Source organism: Mycteria americana, chromosome 21 (assembly GCF_035582795.1).
Source record: "Mycteria americana isolate JAX WOST 10 ecotype Jacksonville Zoo and Gardens chromosome 21, USCA_MyAme_1.0, whole genome shotgun sequence".
Lineage (NCBI taxonomy): Eukaryota > Metazoa > Chordata > Aves > Ciconiiformes > Ciconiidae > Mycteria > Mycteria americana.
Genome location: NC_134385.1, coordinates 3,787,207 through 3,805,974, shown reverse-complemented (window position 1 = coordinate 3,805,974; position 18,768 = coordinate 3,787,207). Strand labels below are relative to the sequence as shown.

General features: G+C 40.8%; 1 protein-coding gene across 5 annotated transcripts; it reads right to left on the bottom strand.

Annotated features, from left to right (window-relative positions):
* Positions 1-4,747: 4,747 nt before the first annotated feature.
* RCAN3 (RCAN family member 3) lies at positions 4,748-18,538 on the bottom strand. 5 transcript variants are annotated; one of them, XM_075522255.1, is made up of 7 exons: positions 18,340-18,538; positions 14,766-14,806; positions 13,244-13,326; positions 12,521-12,763; positions 8,360-8,533; positions 7,580-7,751; positions 4,748-6,919 (listed from the first exon to the last, which is right to left on the bottom strand). In XM_075522255.1, exons 4-7 carry the CDS (start codon positions 12,713-12,715, stop codon positions 6,711-6,713), a joined length of 750 nt encoding a protein of 249 aa, XP_075378370.1. In that variant the 5' UTR covers positions 12,716-12,763; positions 13,244-13,326; positions 14,766-14,806; positions 18,340-18,538; the 3' UTR covers positions 4,748-6,710. The 5 variants fall into 5 exon arrangements, with proteins under 5 accessions (XP_075378370.1, XP_075378367.1, XP_075378368.1 ...); XM_075522252.1 differs by lacking the exon at positions 13,244-13,326; XM_075522253.1 differs by lacking the exons at positions 13,244-13,326; positions 18,340-18,538 and adding an exon at positions 18,244-18,264.
* Between the last annotated feature and the right edge of the window lie 230 nt (positions 18,539-18,768).

Genomic DNA, 18,768 nt, shown 5'->3' with positions numbered 1-18,768 from the left:
TTAGCCCGCCTCGTCTCCGGAGTCAACTGTTTCCAGGGCAGCCTCTTGGCCATTTCTGCATTCCCTGAAGAGGGCTTGGTGGCCTTTGTTGCTACCACCAAGAAGAAAGCGAGGCCATCTTCAGCAGCCCGGTGAAACTGTGAAGCTGGAAGATGTTGCGCGTACAGGAATTTCTTCCTAAGAAGGTTCCAGAGCCTGGATGTCAACAGATACTTACTGGAAGACCAGCTAATGCTGTGTAAGCATGACTCTGGTATTAAGCACTGCTAGCCTGATCACCGGTTCTGCGTCATGACAGCACGTTCTGAAGGTTCAGCTGTTTCAGAAGCACTGCTTTCACTGCACGCAACGTTTTATATTAGCTCAGTCAAAGCTCGAGACAATAGCATTTGTGGAAAAATTTGTGATTGTTTACCAGAATTGGGCTTCGGGCCTCTAATTTCTCAGTTTCTTTGCTCTGTTTCACCTGTTACTGATAGTCCCATAGGTGGAAAGAAGGATTCACAGTTTAGACACGAAAGGAGAGGGCTCAAGAGACCGAGCGTAGCTCAGCTTCTGTGCTTACAGAACTGGCGTAGCATTTTGCAGCACAAAAGCTTCTCAATCTTACTGTTCTGGAAGTCAAAGTAGTTTTTCATGGAAATAAAAACCAGAGAGAGAGAGAGAATTTAGCATAACCTTTGCTCGGCTGAGCTGTTGGACGCCTCTGACACCAGAGTCATCATTCCAGCACAGCAATTGCATTTAGGTGCCACCGAGAGTCAAACACAGAAGGGATGAAATGAGCCAGTGAATGATTCAGGGCACCAGGAAGAACCGTAACACGTACGTGGCCGACGCTGTGCTGCGTGTGGCAGACACCACAAACTTCACAGCAAGAGCAGGACAAATGCAAACGCATGAGCAGTAACAGCTCCTTCCACCCACGCGGGCTGGAGAAGAATCTCCCTAAAGCAGGAGGAGGTCTGGAGAAACTCCAGCTCCAGCCAGGGCCAGTATCCTGGTTAATGCAGAGCAGTCTCTCTCTGGTGAGGATAAAACATAGGAGGCAGCGTGATTCCTTCCCCTCCCATCCCTTCAAATACTGCTGAAAAATAGTACCAAGCCCGCAAGACTGTCAACCGTAACAGAAGATGGATTATGTTCCTTCTTTGCAGAAATCCAAGGCGGAGTTTGAAGCAGAATTCAAATCTCCTGATTCTCACTGCTTTGTTCTAAACAAGTACGTTCCCTTTGTGGCAGGTATCCGAGGAGAGACAATTACATCCTCTCAAGTAAAACGCCCTCAGAGTTTCTGTATGAAACATCATCTACATTTGAAAATAAGTATAGAGGGTCCCACTAGAATGACAGCAAAACAAACTAGAAAGAGCCTGGTGTAATTGTTTCCAGGCATCAGAATGTGCCAAGTACGCTTTCAACTCTAAAAAACAAACCACCTTAATTTATTAAGTGCCATCTCTGCTACAATGCTTGGGAAGGGGTGTGAACATCTACAACGAAGCCAAGTTAAAGCTCAATCAAAGCCAATGAGTTCTCTAAAAGCCTATGCGGCAAAAGAAGAGGAGGGCGTGACTTTCCCAAGCGCTTGCTTGGGAAGCGGTCCCTCACCACGTCCTGAACTTATAGCTTTTATACTATTAGTTATAGCCATGCGCTGGGTTTATACATTGTTACGCATAAAGCTCTGCTTTCAACATCGGCTATTCGGTTTACAGGTCATCAGCTGCCAATCCTGGTCTTATCCCGTGAGCAGTGTCAGCGGAAGACCGAACGAGCGACCGGGATGCTCCAGAACAATGGTAATGAAGTCATTGAATGCCAAAGGACCTAACATAACTCTCAAAGAGGAACGACAGGCCCAATTTGCAGCCTTACCAAAAACCGAAGGAAGTGATGCAACCTAATAATGGGATAAGGCTCGCTGAATTTGTACATCCAGCTGACACTTCCAAGGTTTTGTACTCCTCCTGGATCATAAGGTCAGTTCACAGCACCCCTGATTAAATTTGCAGTTTTGCTTGCAATTAGAAGGGTGGAGAGCACAGCGAATACACCGGAACTGTCTTAGTAAGAAAAAAAGAGAGAACAGACATATTACAACAGGTATCACGACCGACTACATATTCGTTGAGTCTAGAATCGTATTATGAAATCAGGGCCTCGGTACTGTACCCACGGTCACAAAAAACAATTACAAACCACCCCTGCAAGGGACGGAACTGAACTGCAGAGCTGAAGCGAGCTGCCCCAGCAGAGAGCAGATCTAAACCTGGCTGCCCTCCCTAATCCCTGCTTGCTGTGCCACGTTGTTCAAACAGGGACACGGTCATTGGCTATAGAGTCAGAAAGGATACACAATTTGTTGGGTTTATATTTTATGTAACGCAGCAAAACAACAGATTGCCGTAAGTACCTTTCCCACTGCCTCACCCTAGTATCGCTGACATCGGGGTTTCCGCTGATACTATAGTTGGAATACGTTCGCTTCACCAAGGAAATCAAACATTCCCTTCTGCAAGCCTCAACGTGCCAACACGTTAAAACGCAGGAGACCTTCTTCAGAAGAGGATTTTAACACATTAGTTAACCTTTAAAATACTGCATGTTTTCTAGTGTGACTTAATACAAACACAACTTAAAAATTAAAATGCATAAACGACCAAAGCACAAGATTCCACCTGTCTCTCCATTAAGGTGGGTACCTCGGGACCGACACAAAGTCTCTAGCCCTGATCTTCAGGCAAAGGGTACGGAGACATTCAGACAGACATCGTGCAAACCTTCCTCAAGCTCTACGACTGATGTTAGGAGACAACCTCGTAGTCACGCTCACTCAGATTTCAGCTCGGTCAATAGCTACAGGAGAAAAAGTATTTTATCTTGCTCAGAACAAAGGTACACGGCTGCTGAAGCAGACATTCCCTGAGGTATCAAGGACCACAGTTCCCTCCCGCTGACTTCAGCGTCACCGTCCAGCTCCGTCGGCGGCTCTGCGCACCTCAGGCTGACCTTCATGCGTGTGGAATGGAGAAATCCCGGAATGATGTATTGCAGGTGCCGCGTAAGCCCACACAGGAACAAAGACTCACAGATCCAGCCAGGTGTGCACCTCCTGTTTGGTTTAGTAAAGGAAATACTTCTGCATTTTTCTCCAAGGGAATGAGGCTTGGCCGTGGTCTCTTTCCACATTAAAAGCACACTAGACCATGGACCCCTCCTAGCAAGTTTTACACATTAAGCAGAGCAAGTAAACAAAACCTGGTAGGCGTAAGATTCATAAGACAATCTTCTGTTCTGGGCTAAAAAAGATCAGTAATCCAAACCCAGACAAAAAATGGAAACATAACCTTTCATGGAATAAATTAAGCAAGAGACATTTTATGCATGAGGTCTTTCAGGGGGGAAGCAGTTCAGTAACAAGGTAGAAATAGAACAAGAAGCAGTAATCACAGGATTGCAAAAATAGGGCCCATTCCCAACTATTTTAAAATAAAAACAAAGCACCCCCGGCAACTTTTCCTCCAGAATACACAGACAGACTGCCCAAAGAAAAGACCATACATTTTTTCAGCTGCTTCTCAAGAATGCTTTAAAGGAATTTGGGATATTTATTTACACAAAGCGCAATCTCAGAAAGGACTAGGCACAGTTGGTGCCTCTGTGCAAGCCCACTTCTAAAAATAGCACTTGAGTTAATAGCAGGTCAGTGATTAAGAGAAACAGGTTCTGATGGTTGTTACTGAATCATCACACGGAGTAAATAAAGCAAACTTGAACTTCATTCATTTTACAGGGAAGGCTCTGCCACCCTGGAGATTATGGACAGAGCAAAAGCGGAGTAGAATCACTTCTGATACTGATCGATGGCTAAATTCAAGTTTCCTTTTTGTGAAGCCTCTGCTTTGCCTCCTCCTTGCCCACCCACATCAGTACTTGCAAGGAGCCAGCCACCTAATTCCCTTCAGCTCCTGCGAAGCCCTGCCTTCGCCACAAATTCTGAGGCGGGCATTGTGCTAGACAAAGTCTCCCATTATATTTGCACAATGGGGCCCCTAGGCACTGTCACGGAAAGGAGGCACAGCTTCCCATACAGTAAAGGAATGTGATTTTGTAGCATTTTTAATAGAATTCAATTCTATTGCACCAATGCGTGTCAGGAGAAGGGCGCACAGCTTCCCTCTACCGGCTAAGACAAACACACTGCTGAAATTTGCCTGATCCGAGAGAGAGACGGGAACCTGGTGGCAAACACACATCAGTGCAACAAGCTGATGTTTCAGTTTTGTTGATCAGTGCATGCACATTTTATATAAAGTCTGACCCTTTCCTTCCTGGGGAAATTGGGTCTTTGGAGATTTTTCAAAACAAGTAATTACTTACCTTTATTACGATAACTTTGAGCACAATACTGCAACCCAAACCGGACATTCCCTCCCACAACAGCCGAAGCAGGTGTCAAACTCCCATTCCAAATGAACGTGAGGTAAACGTTCAAAGGAACTCCGCTGTGACAGGCACCCAAAACCACCGTAAAAACCTTCTCAGGCCCTCCTTCAGCCCAGCTCTTCCCAGGATTTTTCCGTTGAAATCCCCAACGTCTCCAGTGCTATTTTTCCAATAATTTGCTTATGGAAAACCATAAATTATCTCGACTGTTCACTCCATTGCACAAGCACGCAATACTATTAGAACACTTGATGTATCAAACTCGGGCCACTACAGAATACAGTTAAAAAACCACATCTGAATGGCACTGCATTGTTTTTTATTTTAAGTGTCTTTACACAGTGGAAGATGTTGGAATGCAAGTTGTTATACATTTTACACAATACACCGACAACATTACTTGCTTGATTTGCCTTATAAAACTGTTTCTGAAGGTTTTCCACTTATTCCTACTTACAGCAACTTCTACAATGGGGTAGAAATTAAACAATGAACAAAATATAAACACCACAGAAAATCCAAGATGGACTTCTGGAATTTTAAAAATACACAAGCCTGATGGACAATACAAGTTTTTTGTTGTTTTTTTTTTTTAATAACATGGAACAGTGAGATAGAGAAGTCGGACGTTGAGTGTGTTTAATACCTGAAGAGATACATAAATATCATGCCTGTGGAGACAAGATGAACAAACCCCATTTTCCTACCTTTTTAATATATACTACCCCTGCCTCTGGAACAGGGACCTGCCTGCAGGATCCCGTTTTGCAACTTTAAGCTGGTGGCAGGAAGGGATCACGAGCTGGCACAATACGGAGTTGAAAACTACCATGCCCATGCAAATTCATGACCATTACTTTTTCTCTCTGCCGTCAATCAATTGAAAAACACTTTTGAAAATTCAATAAGCGCTTCATGTAGAATTGAAACACACTAAAATGAATTTGAAAAAGGCCAATTTCTGAATGATTTATATATATGAACATCAGCAGCCTGGTTTGTTCACAAATATTTTTTTAAATAGAAAAAAGAAGAATCCGTCTAGACTAAAAAAGGTTGATTATAAAATAGCATAAAAGTATAGGAGCATGTGTCATTATACCGAGGCATATTTTCCTCCTACTAAAACACATAACACAAGATCACAAAAGTAAAGATCTGTATTTTAAAAGACGCATCCTGGTCTCAACAGTAGCCGATGCTCTATCAGACAGACAGGATGCCACACAGAAAAAGTCTTCATGAAAAACAGCAAACAAGGGCTGAAACTGCATAAAAACTGGCTAAGCCAGGCAACTGATTGTCTTAAAAAAATACGAAACAGACTGGAGAAGTTCAGGAGCACAAGTTAAAAGTTAACCCTAGATGTTCTATCTCCTAACATAACTTAGTCATAACATAACAGTCGCTGAATTTATCTCTAAATGTCGGCCATCTCTAGGACTGTAGAGGAACAAACGTTACTGGATTTTCAGAGAGGATCAGAGACAACACATTCAATAGATGAATCCGTATTTCACTCTCCATGTTGTAACTCACTCCTAATCAGGTGTCAGTGCAAACCATTGTACCTATCGGTGTACCATCACAGATAGTAGCAGCAGTAGTGTTGGCGACAGACTCGGAGTCTGTCTTCTCAGTGGTCTGTGGTTCTTCCTTCTGTATTCTTCTCCGTGTAGTTAGCAAAACTACTTGAATTTAGTTCTATACGTGTATTTGTGCCTCATGTCAAATTAAAAACACATACTTGGCATTTCTGAGAAAAGCAAAGATTTATCTTCACTTCAGAAGATTACTAGCTGGGAAGGAATTTTAGCATAAAGAGTACGTTTCACTTGTATTTAACACTACATTAATTGGAAGCTGTTGTACCAGTACAGATCAGCTTTTAATTGCTATACAATGAACTTTCTTGAATCCAACTGTGACAGTAAGAAAGATATTATTTCAGCACTTGGTACATCATGCTGTACAGTATAAAGAAAAGGGTAACATCTTAAGAACCGAAACAAAACAACAAAACCACAACCAGACTTCCTATTTTTCACTATTTCAAGTCAGGTGGATTTGCTACACTTGGGGGACTAGTCCCTAAAATTAAAGTGCTTTTCAGAGCATTGGCATCCAAAATCTTGAACATGAGAGACAACTACAAGTAAAATCTGTTGTCGCTATACATAACATATAGCAGCAGTACAGACATCAACACATGTACTCATTAAGTGTCTGATTTTTTGATACTATCTTGAGCATCACACAATTTAACAGTGCATAGTACCCCCTACCTCCAGTGTACAATCAAATGCTTTAGATTCATTCAGTATTGTTGCAGGTGGTTCTGGGCGCCTTGTCTGCATGATCTTCTGTTTGGGATTTTTTATTTCATCTTCCTCTTCTGTCTCACTTTCACAGACATGGACAACTACACTAGGAGTTGATTCTGTTCCTGCATGAAGCTCGTACTTCTCCCCTGAAGAGCAGCGAACAAAAATCATGCTAAGAACATCCCCAAGGAACAACATTAAGCCACTTTATCTCAAAAACTCCTTAACAGCTGCAGTAACACAATCAAATATTCATTTATTCCTGTCTCACCTTTAATTTGCTCAACTTCCACACTTCACCAGACCTGCTAAATGTTTTAAAATAGTCCCTGTATCTGTTATACTGTCCTTTGAATACAACCAATCTTTTAATCAGTATTTAAAGGAAGGGCGGGAGGGATGTAAAAAACTATCGTGAAACACTGAAGACCTCAGAAGACAAGCAGCATGCAAATTTTTAAGTGACATCATTTATGCTGTACATTTATATGACATTTGTAAATTAAAAGCTACAAAAGCATTTGAAAACATTAAGCCTCCCGATCCCCTCTTGTCACAGAAAGCAAACCACATGTTTCCTCAGACGGCTCATAAAGAAGTTTGACGATTACAATCCAGTTCTGTGCTATACTTTCAATCAATTAACAAATTAAGTAAAAAAAGTGATGGATCATTCTGTTCAAGTAAGAAACATCACACAAGAGAGACTCAGTTTCTTCTCACAGAAAGAAAGATAAGTAGATAAATTCCGTCGATAACTATTTTTGAAGTTAAGTAACACAACAAAAGCAGGTAAATAGTCCCACCTGGCCCCAACTTGGAGACAGCACAAAGCAAGTCATAGTTTATCAGAGGAGTTGCATCTTCACTCTGTTTCCATCCAACTGGTGGAGACGCAGGTGGTGATATCAGGAACTGTTTAACAGGTTGTGGAGGAAGGAGGTAGGACTTGTCGCCTATTTCACTGGATACCTGTACCTGAAGACAAAAGCCAGGAGATACAAAGTAAGATGACAAATATTAGTTCTCTTTTTATTTAGACTACTTCCCCAGTAATTCATGCCCATTCTCTGTATTAGCAATGCTTGATTCAGCCTGGCTTTAACAATAATAGTACAGCTTTTGTCAGTTCTTGGTATGACACCTTGGAGAAATGCTGCAGGTAAGAAACTGGCCTATGTAAGTGCTGACAACGTAGCTGTATATGACACATGCAAGCTGCTAATCCAACAAGAAGAATATGCCTGTAAAGCACCATTATAAAGACATCTTTGGACCCACTTGTTTTCTTTCAGCACATTTCTGTTTAGGTATGAGGGAAGGTGGTTTGCATCACTACACTACAGCGACTGTTCCACACCAATTACAACTCTGTAAGCTCAAGCTGAAAAGCAAAACTGTCCCCTAAAGCATGAATTTTCTCAGTGAGTGAAAATAATACATCTCGGTCTAAAAGAATGAGGTTGAAGGTAACTTCAGATCTCCATCACAAATTAAACTCGTGGGCAAAAGTGGAACAAAGAAGAAACAGGGACACATCTTAGTGTGTGATACTAAGGTAATGCAAAGGTAATACACAGTAATACCTGTGCAAAGTACAGCTTCAGCTTTTTCCCATTGAAGTCAGTTTCATGCAGTTCTATCCGTGCTCTTGCTGCTGCCTCTGGATTGCTGAAGTTTATCCTTACTCTTCTAAAGCTTTTAAACAACTGGAATGTAACTTGATTATCGTAGACTGTGAAAAGTGCTTCAAATCTTTCCTAGAGATGAAGTACAAAGATTCTCCAAACACAAAATGAACATTTTCACTCAATGAAAACACATTTTCCTTTCACTTTCCTCTCCCAAATCCCAATAATTTCTTTAATCACCTTCTAAACCTGCACCTTCCATACTTCCCTCAATTACCCCGACTTGCAGATCTGTATTCAGTGTAGTACTGCTTTGTCTCACTATTTAAATCTGAATTCCAAGAGCACATTGATGTGAACAAGCCTACAAAACTCTTAATGCATAAACTGCCACCTAGCGACACTTACTCAAAAGTGCAAATGTCAAGGAAAATACTGGTACTTGCACATGACTTCCACCCAAGTGTCTCCAAAAATACTATGCAAATCAGTTAATTTTTATATTAGATAAACTAAAGTACTGAGTGCTTACGGAAAATGTCAAAATTCTCAGGATGAATAAGACTACTTTGGAAGAGACAAAAATCTATTATCACTAAACAACACGTGTTCACAAAAATAAAAAATTGAAAAAAATCATGTTTTATTGAATATGGAATCTTATCCTCAAGTTCTCTAAAAAAACCCAACAACTGCATTGTTATGAAATTCAATCTGTTTTAATTTACTAGTTCTCTGATCTACAAGAGACCTAATTTGCAGATATTTCTTTTTTTTCCTAGTGTAAATGCACTAGGAAATTCCCTGGTGTAAGTTTTCATTCACTGTAGAAAGTCAGATTAAAATCAATAGATGAGAAGCATGCAAGCAATCTCTTTTCAATTTTATTTACTATGTTCTGATAATATTAAGTTATTTAGAGAGATCTACATAAGCAAATAAGCAGAAAAGGAGTACTTTTTCATTACGAACTCTTTCCAATTACAACAGTTAATTTGCTTGATTCCAACAGAGACCGCTCTCTTTACAAAAATCCTGTTGATGCCTTCATTCCTGTGAAAATAATTACAGGATGAGGGGCTTTCATTTTAAATAGGGCTGAAGAAATTCTTCAGATGATGCCTATGTTAGTTTTAACAAAAATATTATTTTGCACAATTTTCTCCAATCTGTACGTCGAGGTCTTTATTAAATCAGAAAACCTGTTCCTTCTGCACACTGGCCAAATTTTGTACTTGACAAACACAATACTGCAATCTAGTGCATCAGCCCTGCAACTGAAAATGAAGACAGTGTTCCAATCATGACATTACCCTCCAAAAGGTGAATATTTGAGAAACAGTAAAAGTACGTATTGTTTCTATCTGGATTTTTCACCTTTTGCTGTTTGAACTCAACTTGAAAAAACACTTTTAGATGCTATGTAAAAGACAAAATTATTAAAAAAATGTATGCCAGCTTAGACATCTCACAGTTTTTCTGTAAACATACCGTGTATTTAACCTACAAGTGGAAACTGACTGCCTTACATTCGACAACTTAACAGTCAATTCAACATGAACTGTTAATGTTTAAGTGTTGCTTTAACAAATCAGCAGTAAAAACAGAAATGTAGCTAAAAAATGTCAAAAAAAAAAACAACCCACGGATGAAAGAATCAGGGCAGAAATAGAACCTAAGCAAAATGCTTCATAAGAATTATGCAGATTTCAAATCAATAGTGTCTTTTTAGCCTTTTCTCCTCACCAGAATATTAATCATTACTCACTTACGTGAAGTTGAACAAATGAAAATGCTGAGCATAAAATATTTGTGCCTACATACAGAACCGGGCAACCTATTTTGTACCGTGGTGACTACTACAATATCAGGGAAGAGGAAGACTGATTTTGATAGTCTGCTTGCCAGTGCTGCTAGCTTTGCCAGCGTTACCAAATGAACTAGAAGAACGTTGGGTAGCAAAACCATAAGTGCCATGAAACACCACCCAACCCCCCCACCCCCCAAAACCCCTAAAACCACCACAAATTTTCAAATTGCTTTCTGTTCGTGCACAGACAGCACAATTTCCATTTGTTTCATTAACTGTTTGCTGCGCATTCAGCCTTTAAAAGAAGACGTAGGCAGAAGTAAGCCAAGCCGTTGAAATGTGTGTCCAGGGGCTGACTAAGCTGAATTTCATAAAACAGATAAAAGCCATATAATATATCAAAGCACCTCTACTCTTCCAAGCACTAGGAAGAAGTCTGCATAGTAAACACTCAATTTAGAGATATATATAATTCTGACCTATTCTAAACTAATGTCTTGGCTATGACAATCAGCTTAGATGAGCTTGCTGACAGTACAATCAGTACACTTCACAAACTATATTTTAAATTAAAAATTTAAAATTTTAAATTTGTGGTTAAATTTACAAGTGGTTTAATGTGGCAACTAACTATCCCAGTATAATCAAGAGAAAAAGCTAGCACACCTCCCTTGATGCACCTCGTACGCACGGACATGCTGTGAGAACACTTCCGTGGAAAACAGCAAACGTGCATTAAAGTGACAAATCACATATAGACACGTGCAAAACAATTCAGCATGGCAACATTTCCTGTGCACGCTTTCTATACTGGACACACAATGAATTATGAGGTACTGTTTCTGTAGCATCAGAGTTAAATGAGTCCAGTGCATTATTTAATATTCCATTGATTAACTGATGCTTTACTACCTTCGTCCAAGGGTAGTAACCACTGAAACAAACGGAGTGCTCCCCGCTTACAAAAGTCTTTCGAACTAGAAGCTGATCTAGTAGAAACAGTGACAATTTAAATTAGTCATCAGTGAGTTAAAAATTTACCTAGAAAGGGAGACATCATCTTGCAATTTTTTAAAATTAGATGACATATGATTTACATACTCTTATACATCACCTGTTTTGTTTTCCAGTTAAAACAGCACTACTATACAAGGCTAGAAATTAACTCTTCTACGGACGTACAGAGGCTAGCAATAACTCACGTTCTTTGAAGAAAACCATTTGACACCAGGCACATAAATAATGGCTAATGAACTGTATCTCATTCTCTCTATAAACCATGAGGAAGAAAAAATAAAAGCATTGCATCTGAAAATAAGCCACTAAAGACTCAACAGCCTTTTCTGGCACCTTTCTTTCATACCCATACGAATACAATTATAACAAACTACAAGAGCAACAGCTCTCATTATGTAATATCATCCTCCCGACCCAAAAGGGCATCTGTAAGCTGCTTTACAAACTGTTTATGTGACACCATGTGCGCGTTCTCAACCGATCACTGTTCCTTTTATTTTGAACGTACGATGTCCATTTGTTAGCAGCACTGGCTTAGGAATTCAGCGCACAGCACATATTTGAAAGATTGACTTAAATAGAAGTACAGAATTTAGAAACTGAGGCAGAGAGCAGCATTTCCTATCTGACATGACACCTTTCCCTCAAATGTTGAAAACTTTTCAGCAAAACTGTAGGCTTCGTAAGTACTTTTGTAAATGGAAACTGAAGAAGCCACAGACCAAAGCTTTCATATCAGCCCCTCCTATCTTCCCTCACTCATGTAACGTACATAATTCTTCCTGATGCTCTTGGAAGGAAAGGGAAAGTACAGATTTGACTGAATACAAATGTTAGCAGGCCAGAGAAGACTTAGTTTATTACAAGGTCTTTATAAGCCACTTGCAAAATGTTCAAGTCAGAACACACATCCTGCAAATTTATAATGCTCTTTTAACAGAATCCTTGCCTTAAAATAAAACATTTAAATTTGCTTTCAGATTTTATTATTTAAATCTGCCCTTGGATTTGGTACCTTGAATAAAGGGGGGGGGTGGGGGGAATCAGAAGAGCTTTTCATGGGAGAAGCACTGTATATCCATTAATAATTTCAAATGCCAGAAAAGTGTAGTATTATCTGCTCTTTGGTAACTGTACTCATTCTGATCTGAGCTTACCAGGTAAGTACTTTGGGTTTTTCCCCTCAGTTATAATATGCAGTAATATACTGAAAATAAAGACAAAAATGTTCCAATAGCTGTATCTATACTTACAATACTATACCCCAAATATGCCTCTCTCTACCTTACCTTTTCTTCCTGTACCTCAAACACAGCTTCATGAACACTGCAAGCAAAGAGTGAGGTAGGCAAGTCACTTAAATCCATCATCTCTTCCAAATCATCTTCATTTTCTCCAAAAATCATCTGTTCTTCCTCTTCTTGGTCACTGCTGTAGAGGTCTGACTGGCTGTCACTCCAGGACTTCATAGTATCTCTGAGCATCGTTCACCCAAAGCAACTCTTCTTTACGTTCCAGTTTCTAGTAGGGGTCTGCCATTCCAAAAACCAAAACCAAAACAGAATGTGAAGATATCACAGCTTCTTGTTTTGACTGTTCTTATTAAGGCAAATAATTTTACAAAAAATAATAGAAATCAACATGAAACTTGTCCTCTCATCCACAAAACAGAAGCACTGTATCCCATTTCTGCAAATGGGATAAAGACACTGCTGTTCAATCTATGAAAAGGAAGATAAAGTCACTCAGTCAAGTAAATGAAATTTCTCCTCCCTTTACTCTGACATAAATCAAGAACTACAATACTGTTCTAGAAGCTTTTCTCCATGACACGCTTTTCAGTTAACAGTAATTTCTTATTTAATAAGTTAAAAGCACTTCCCAAGTAATCAGAGTAGGCTTCTGATATGTGAAGAAATATCTTTATTTCATCAATGGGAACACACGTATACAGCAAAGTTAAGTCATCTGTCCAAAGCCTCTCCGAGCCAGTGCCAGATACGGGAACAAACCCCAAGATCTCCTAATGTGAGGACATTTCCTTCTCCTAAGCACTGGAGCATGCCTTTCCCACAGGTAAGAGAGTATCTATAGCCTGCAGTAAACACGTCAAGGGAGAAAAACAGTGCAAACAAGCGAGAGACGAAATAAAAGACTTTAGGTAACAAACTAGTTTTTACACAATAAAGATGATTTTAACAGAGCATACCTTTTGCCACCTATGGCTGCAAAAGTCACGAGGAGGTTATCACACTACTGTATATTCTAATGTAAATGATAGAAAACATGTAACTGTACTATACCTAGATTTGGAGAGGGTGTTAATTTGTGACATAACACTAAAAAAAAGGTAAGTAAATATATTATGTTTCATTGGCAATGATCTCATTTGAGTATTTGCTTAACTAGCTTACTCTTTTGAAGCAGGCACCAAGAAATGCCATCAACGGAAACCAATATGCACTAAAAAATGCATTAAAAAATCCATAATAAATCAATGCTCGCTCATGGGAAAAGGCTTAAGACAAATTTTCTAATCAACAACACCCAAACATTCCCAGCACTTTGTACTTAAGGAGAAACAGCATGTGAAAATGAGAAAAAAAGATTTAGTACCTATTTTAAGTATTTACAAACTGCTTAGAGACACACAAGCAAGGTGTGATGCTAACTTAAATGAGTTAAATCCATGTAACCTCGGTGCGGATACATAAAAGCTGTCTGAAGCAATGTGCGCACATGCACGCATAACTGCACCGGTTCCCTGTCACACCTTTAGTCAAACCATTACAAAGTCATGCACAGAGCTGGCTAAATTTTCCCAACACAGCAAGTTTCAAAATTTTCACAGGAAACACTCCTCAGCATCACCAAAAGAAGGATATAAATGCAAGAAAGCATGTAGCTGGTGGAAACCTAATTTTTTGTGCTCGCTGATTCATGCAAAAAGGAAAGAGAAAAGGGAAAGAAAATACGCCAACACAGTAAAAACAAAAGCCACCATCTGGCTTGGCAGCACAGACTCCAAGAGAGTTCTGGGCTAATCAATCCAACATGCAACAGGACACAGACACCTACAATCAAGCCAAGCTGGGTGCAGACAGAATTGAGAGCCACATGCTAGCCTTATCCCGGCTTTGGTCCTACCTCCCCAAGCATCCCTGCCAGAGAGGAGTACAGATCACAGTAAGAAACACCTAACCCACACATAACTGCTCCAAAAACCTGGTTTTCTGACAAATCAAAGAAGGAGAAGACTTGCAAACAAGGCAAGAGAGCAAAACTGGCACAGAAAAGGGAGAGTTTGGAAATGCTGGCAAATTCAAAGATCTAAATTAATGGTGAATAAGACAGGAAGCAGGTAACATACAGATCAACACAAAATTTGGTCAAGTTGGCCACGCTATGAAGAGCTTTAAAAAGTTCAGCCTGTCTGAGCCTCACACACTGCAAAATGAAGTCAACAAAGCAGACTGGAGGGAGGCAAAAGCATCAAGAAAATAAGATTAAGGGAGTGCATGATTACTGACTTACACTGTGCCTGCAGTAGTACTCCTCTCTTCATTCTGTTAGTACTGTGGAATCAGACATCACAATTAAAATGAGAGAGAATTTAATCCATAGATTATCAACTGAATCCATTACTCCTCCTTTAAAGTTGTTATCATCTATTATGTCATTTAAGGAGCTGCAATCTGCAGATTACTAACACCAAGCGCTGCAGTGACCACAGAGATGTTCCTCCGTTTGGTATGTTAGCACAGATGAATAGCACTTCAGGAAAAAATGAGCAAAGAGATGGACAAAATGAAGGCAGATCTAGGTTTTTATTTAAACATGTAAGACACCTGAACTCTATATTTTTAGCTAACATTCTGTACAATGAGATTTTGTATAGGCTTCTTGAATAGAAACCATCTTTTACACACTAATGAGACAAGTACGCAAATATCTGCTTGAAAATAAAATAAAGCTGATACTGTTAAAAAGAGCAATACAAGACACTTTCTAAAACACCAACTTAAAGACCGGGGGGGGCAAAAAAAAATCCCAGTTTTTCCTTCTTTTGCCAAATCTGTTTAAAGTAATTCAGAGAATTAAAATTAAGTTCGAAGTTCCAGCATGAGGAGGTTCTAAAACTCTGAAACTGTTATTTTGTATTCTGAAAAAAGACATCCATGTTATTTCCATGTCGTTTAGTGTAACAGAATAGGGCAATTTTGTAAATGAAAAAGTGACAACATACAAAAGACAGAGCAGTAAAAGGCAAGAATGATAGCCAGGTAAACAATACAATTACAAAGGTCTTTGCCAAATCAGCTTCAGAATTGGAGAGGGATCAATAACAAACAACTGAAATGTTTGCAAACAAATGCCAGGAGCTCAGATATCACAGAATACCACACACACTGTAAGAGAGGATGGGAAGAAAAAAGAAAGGAAAAAAGCCAACAAAAAAGCCACAAGATCTAGCTTCTTTTACAATTTAATTTACATAACATTAAACGGTTCAAGTAACCTAGGAAGTAGACAGAGATAAAGCGATGGCTACAAGGTCACTATCATTTTCACTATGCATGAACTGGTGAACAGACATAAGCAAAACCATCTAGTTAGCATCTTAACATTAACAAAATTAAACTTGCAGTTCCCTGCATCTTTAGTCTTCTGCATCCTGATTCATTTCATCCAGTTCCATGTGAAACAGGCAATCAATAACTACCGTTGTCTACCTGCGTATTCCCACCTTCGAAATGCACACAGATTAAAACAAACTACAAAGGCAGGATTGCTCAGAAACAGAGCTGTGACGACAGCCCTGGTGATCCTGCACTGTAGGCCTGTCTTCTGCTCACCACAAAAGATCTTCCCTGTAAATCTTTTAGAGCATAAATACCCTTGATATGAGGAAAATACTGCTTTTTGCACAACAGCAATTTGTGGTATTATGAAACACATCAAATTCTGCATAGGCATGCATTATTGCACAGAAGAGATGCTCTTCAGATTTGTAAAGAAGTTTAAGAATCCTGATGGAAAACACACAAACCTGTCAAGGCACACTGTGTCCAGCTTTGCACACAGCAAACAGCCTCCCTGGCTTCGAGTTTCATTGTATATGAATTCATCATGTTGTAACATTTAAATAAAGCAACAAAACATTTTACCATAAGATATTTTCTGCTCTGTAAAAAGGCAGCAGGTCTCAAATGATGTGTATAAACGATATGGGAGACCTGGAGCAGTTTAAACCTCCCCATTGCCAAGAAGTAGATTACATTTTTTTCTCAACTAGTAACAAAAATTGAATTACCAGAAATCATCTTGTTCCTTTAGAGAACAAGAGTAGAAACTTGTACACTATTAAGCTGCAGGAGACAATGCAGTTATTCCCTTGAATTCCTGCAAACAGTCTGCAGGGCAAGTGATTTAATAGAAGCAATCTTAGTCAAAGTTAAGGAAACATTTCAGCAACAAGATCAACAGTTCTGTATAATTTACAGTATGGCATTTCTTGCCAGTATAAAAACAAACTCTGAAAAGCTTCTGTAGAGAGCACTGAACTATAAAAGCTTCTTCAGTTATGTTTTGTTTTTTAAAAATTAAGAATGCATCACAGTTGTAATTTTTTTAATCATAAGCCTACATGGTTAATTCTAGTTTTTTTCCACAGATGACTTGTTTTTCCTGACTTCACCCAAATCAGTATCAAAACACCATGGTTACTAAAGCAATGCAACAATACCCAATAGCTTCCCTGAAACAAGGATGAGACAGGTAAGACTGAGGTACAAATGTCATTTAAGAAGTACTGTTAGAAACAGTACTGTGAGAAGTGATATTTTAACAGATTAGGTAGAACTATTTTACTGCGCAATTATTAGAAAGCATCAAAAATCAGGAGGAGAAATAGTCCAAGCTTGACAGGTACACCAATGTGGTTATCAGTGCAACAGCCAAACTGCTCTGCTTCAGCTTCCCCTGTGCAAAAAGGGAATGACTTCACTTACCTCCTTGGAAAGGTGAGAAGCACCTATTTATAAGATAGTCTGATATGAATGGAAATAGACAAATGCTAGTCATTTATTACAATCAGCTAATTCCTACAGTAATATTAACTGCAATAAACAATTCAAAATTATAAGCAAATCATTGTGTAGACAACGGACAATACTTGTTAGCAAGCTATTCGATCACTCCCTTAGATTTTGGATTAAATGGCCTTACACCACAGGACTAAAAGGATCCCAAGAACTAAAGCCACTTGGACAAGACCTTTTACTAAGTCCTTTGTTCTTCTGAGAATTAATACCTGCTTATCATTTAAATACCAGGTGACAGGTACCTCTGAAACACTTAAAAGCAAACTCTTCAACTTCATACAAAGCTAAAAGTCTTCCGATATTTAAGCAAACTCTGGAAATGCAGCTTCTGCCATTGAGAGCTTTAGTATCGGAGCCTCGGTACAGACAGAACTGGTGTTTTTACCCTTGCATCGTCTGGACCCACTCTTCAGGCACTGCTGAAATACAAGCAGCTCATGTACATTATCGCATCCTTCCCGAAACTCCCGAGCACTCACAAGGACTAAAAACAGCATGGCAATTCCTACATAAACAGTCCAATCTGCTCCGAGGAGTTTACAAACTCGGGTTCAATCCTGCAAACCCGCAGAGGACTGGTCTACCCAGGGGAGCAGCCCTGGGCAAGTCAACGGGCTGGGGGATCAACACCCAAGTTCAGAGTTAATACGGCATGTGATAAACACGAGGGGAGGGAAAAGACCGCTCTGGGATTATTCTTAAAAAAAAAAAACAAACAACAACAAACCCTTTATACCTGCCCTAACGAGCACCTGTTAAAGGAGAAAACAACTCAACTTCGCCGCCGCCGCCGCTGCTCCACCCGGCCAGGCCTCGCCGCGCCCTCACCGACCCGCCCGGGAGGCGACGGCGGGCGGTGCTCGGCGCGGCACAGCGAGCCGCCGCCGGGCCGGGCCGCTCCGCCTCACCTCAGGACGGGACTCCCGGTGAAAGGACGGCTGAGGGGACGGGGGAGCAACAGATGGCCGGCGGCGGGGCGCTGGGGGGAGGCGGGGAGCGCTCACCGTCTCCTCGTCGGGGATCCCCTCGGCAGCGGCGGAGAAGGGGGGGCCGCGCAGGGGGCGGCAGCGGGAGCGCGCACTCTCCGCCGGTCGCCGTGCGGAGTGAGCGGCTGCGGGAAGGGAGCGGCGGGAACGCGCCTGCGTGCGCGCCCCCTCGCCTCCGCATCGCCTCAGGGAGCTGCGGGGAGGGAGGGGGTCGGTGACCCGGATGGAGGGGGGCGACTCTGCGCATGCGCCAGCTCTATCCCCGCACTGAGGGGTAGCGGCGGTTGGGGCGGGCGGCCATCTCCTCACCCGCCCCGCCGTGAGGGGCTGCGGGAGGCCCCGTTCCTGCCGCCCGCCTCCCCTCTGCTCCGCGGTTTCTGCGGCGGGTTTCAGACGTATTCCGCCCCCCATGGCGTCCGGGGCTCTCCACAGCAAAGGGCACGAAGC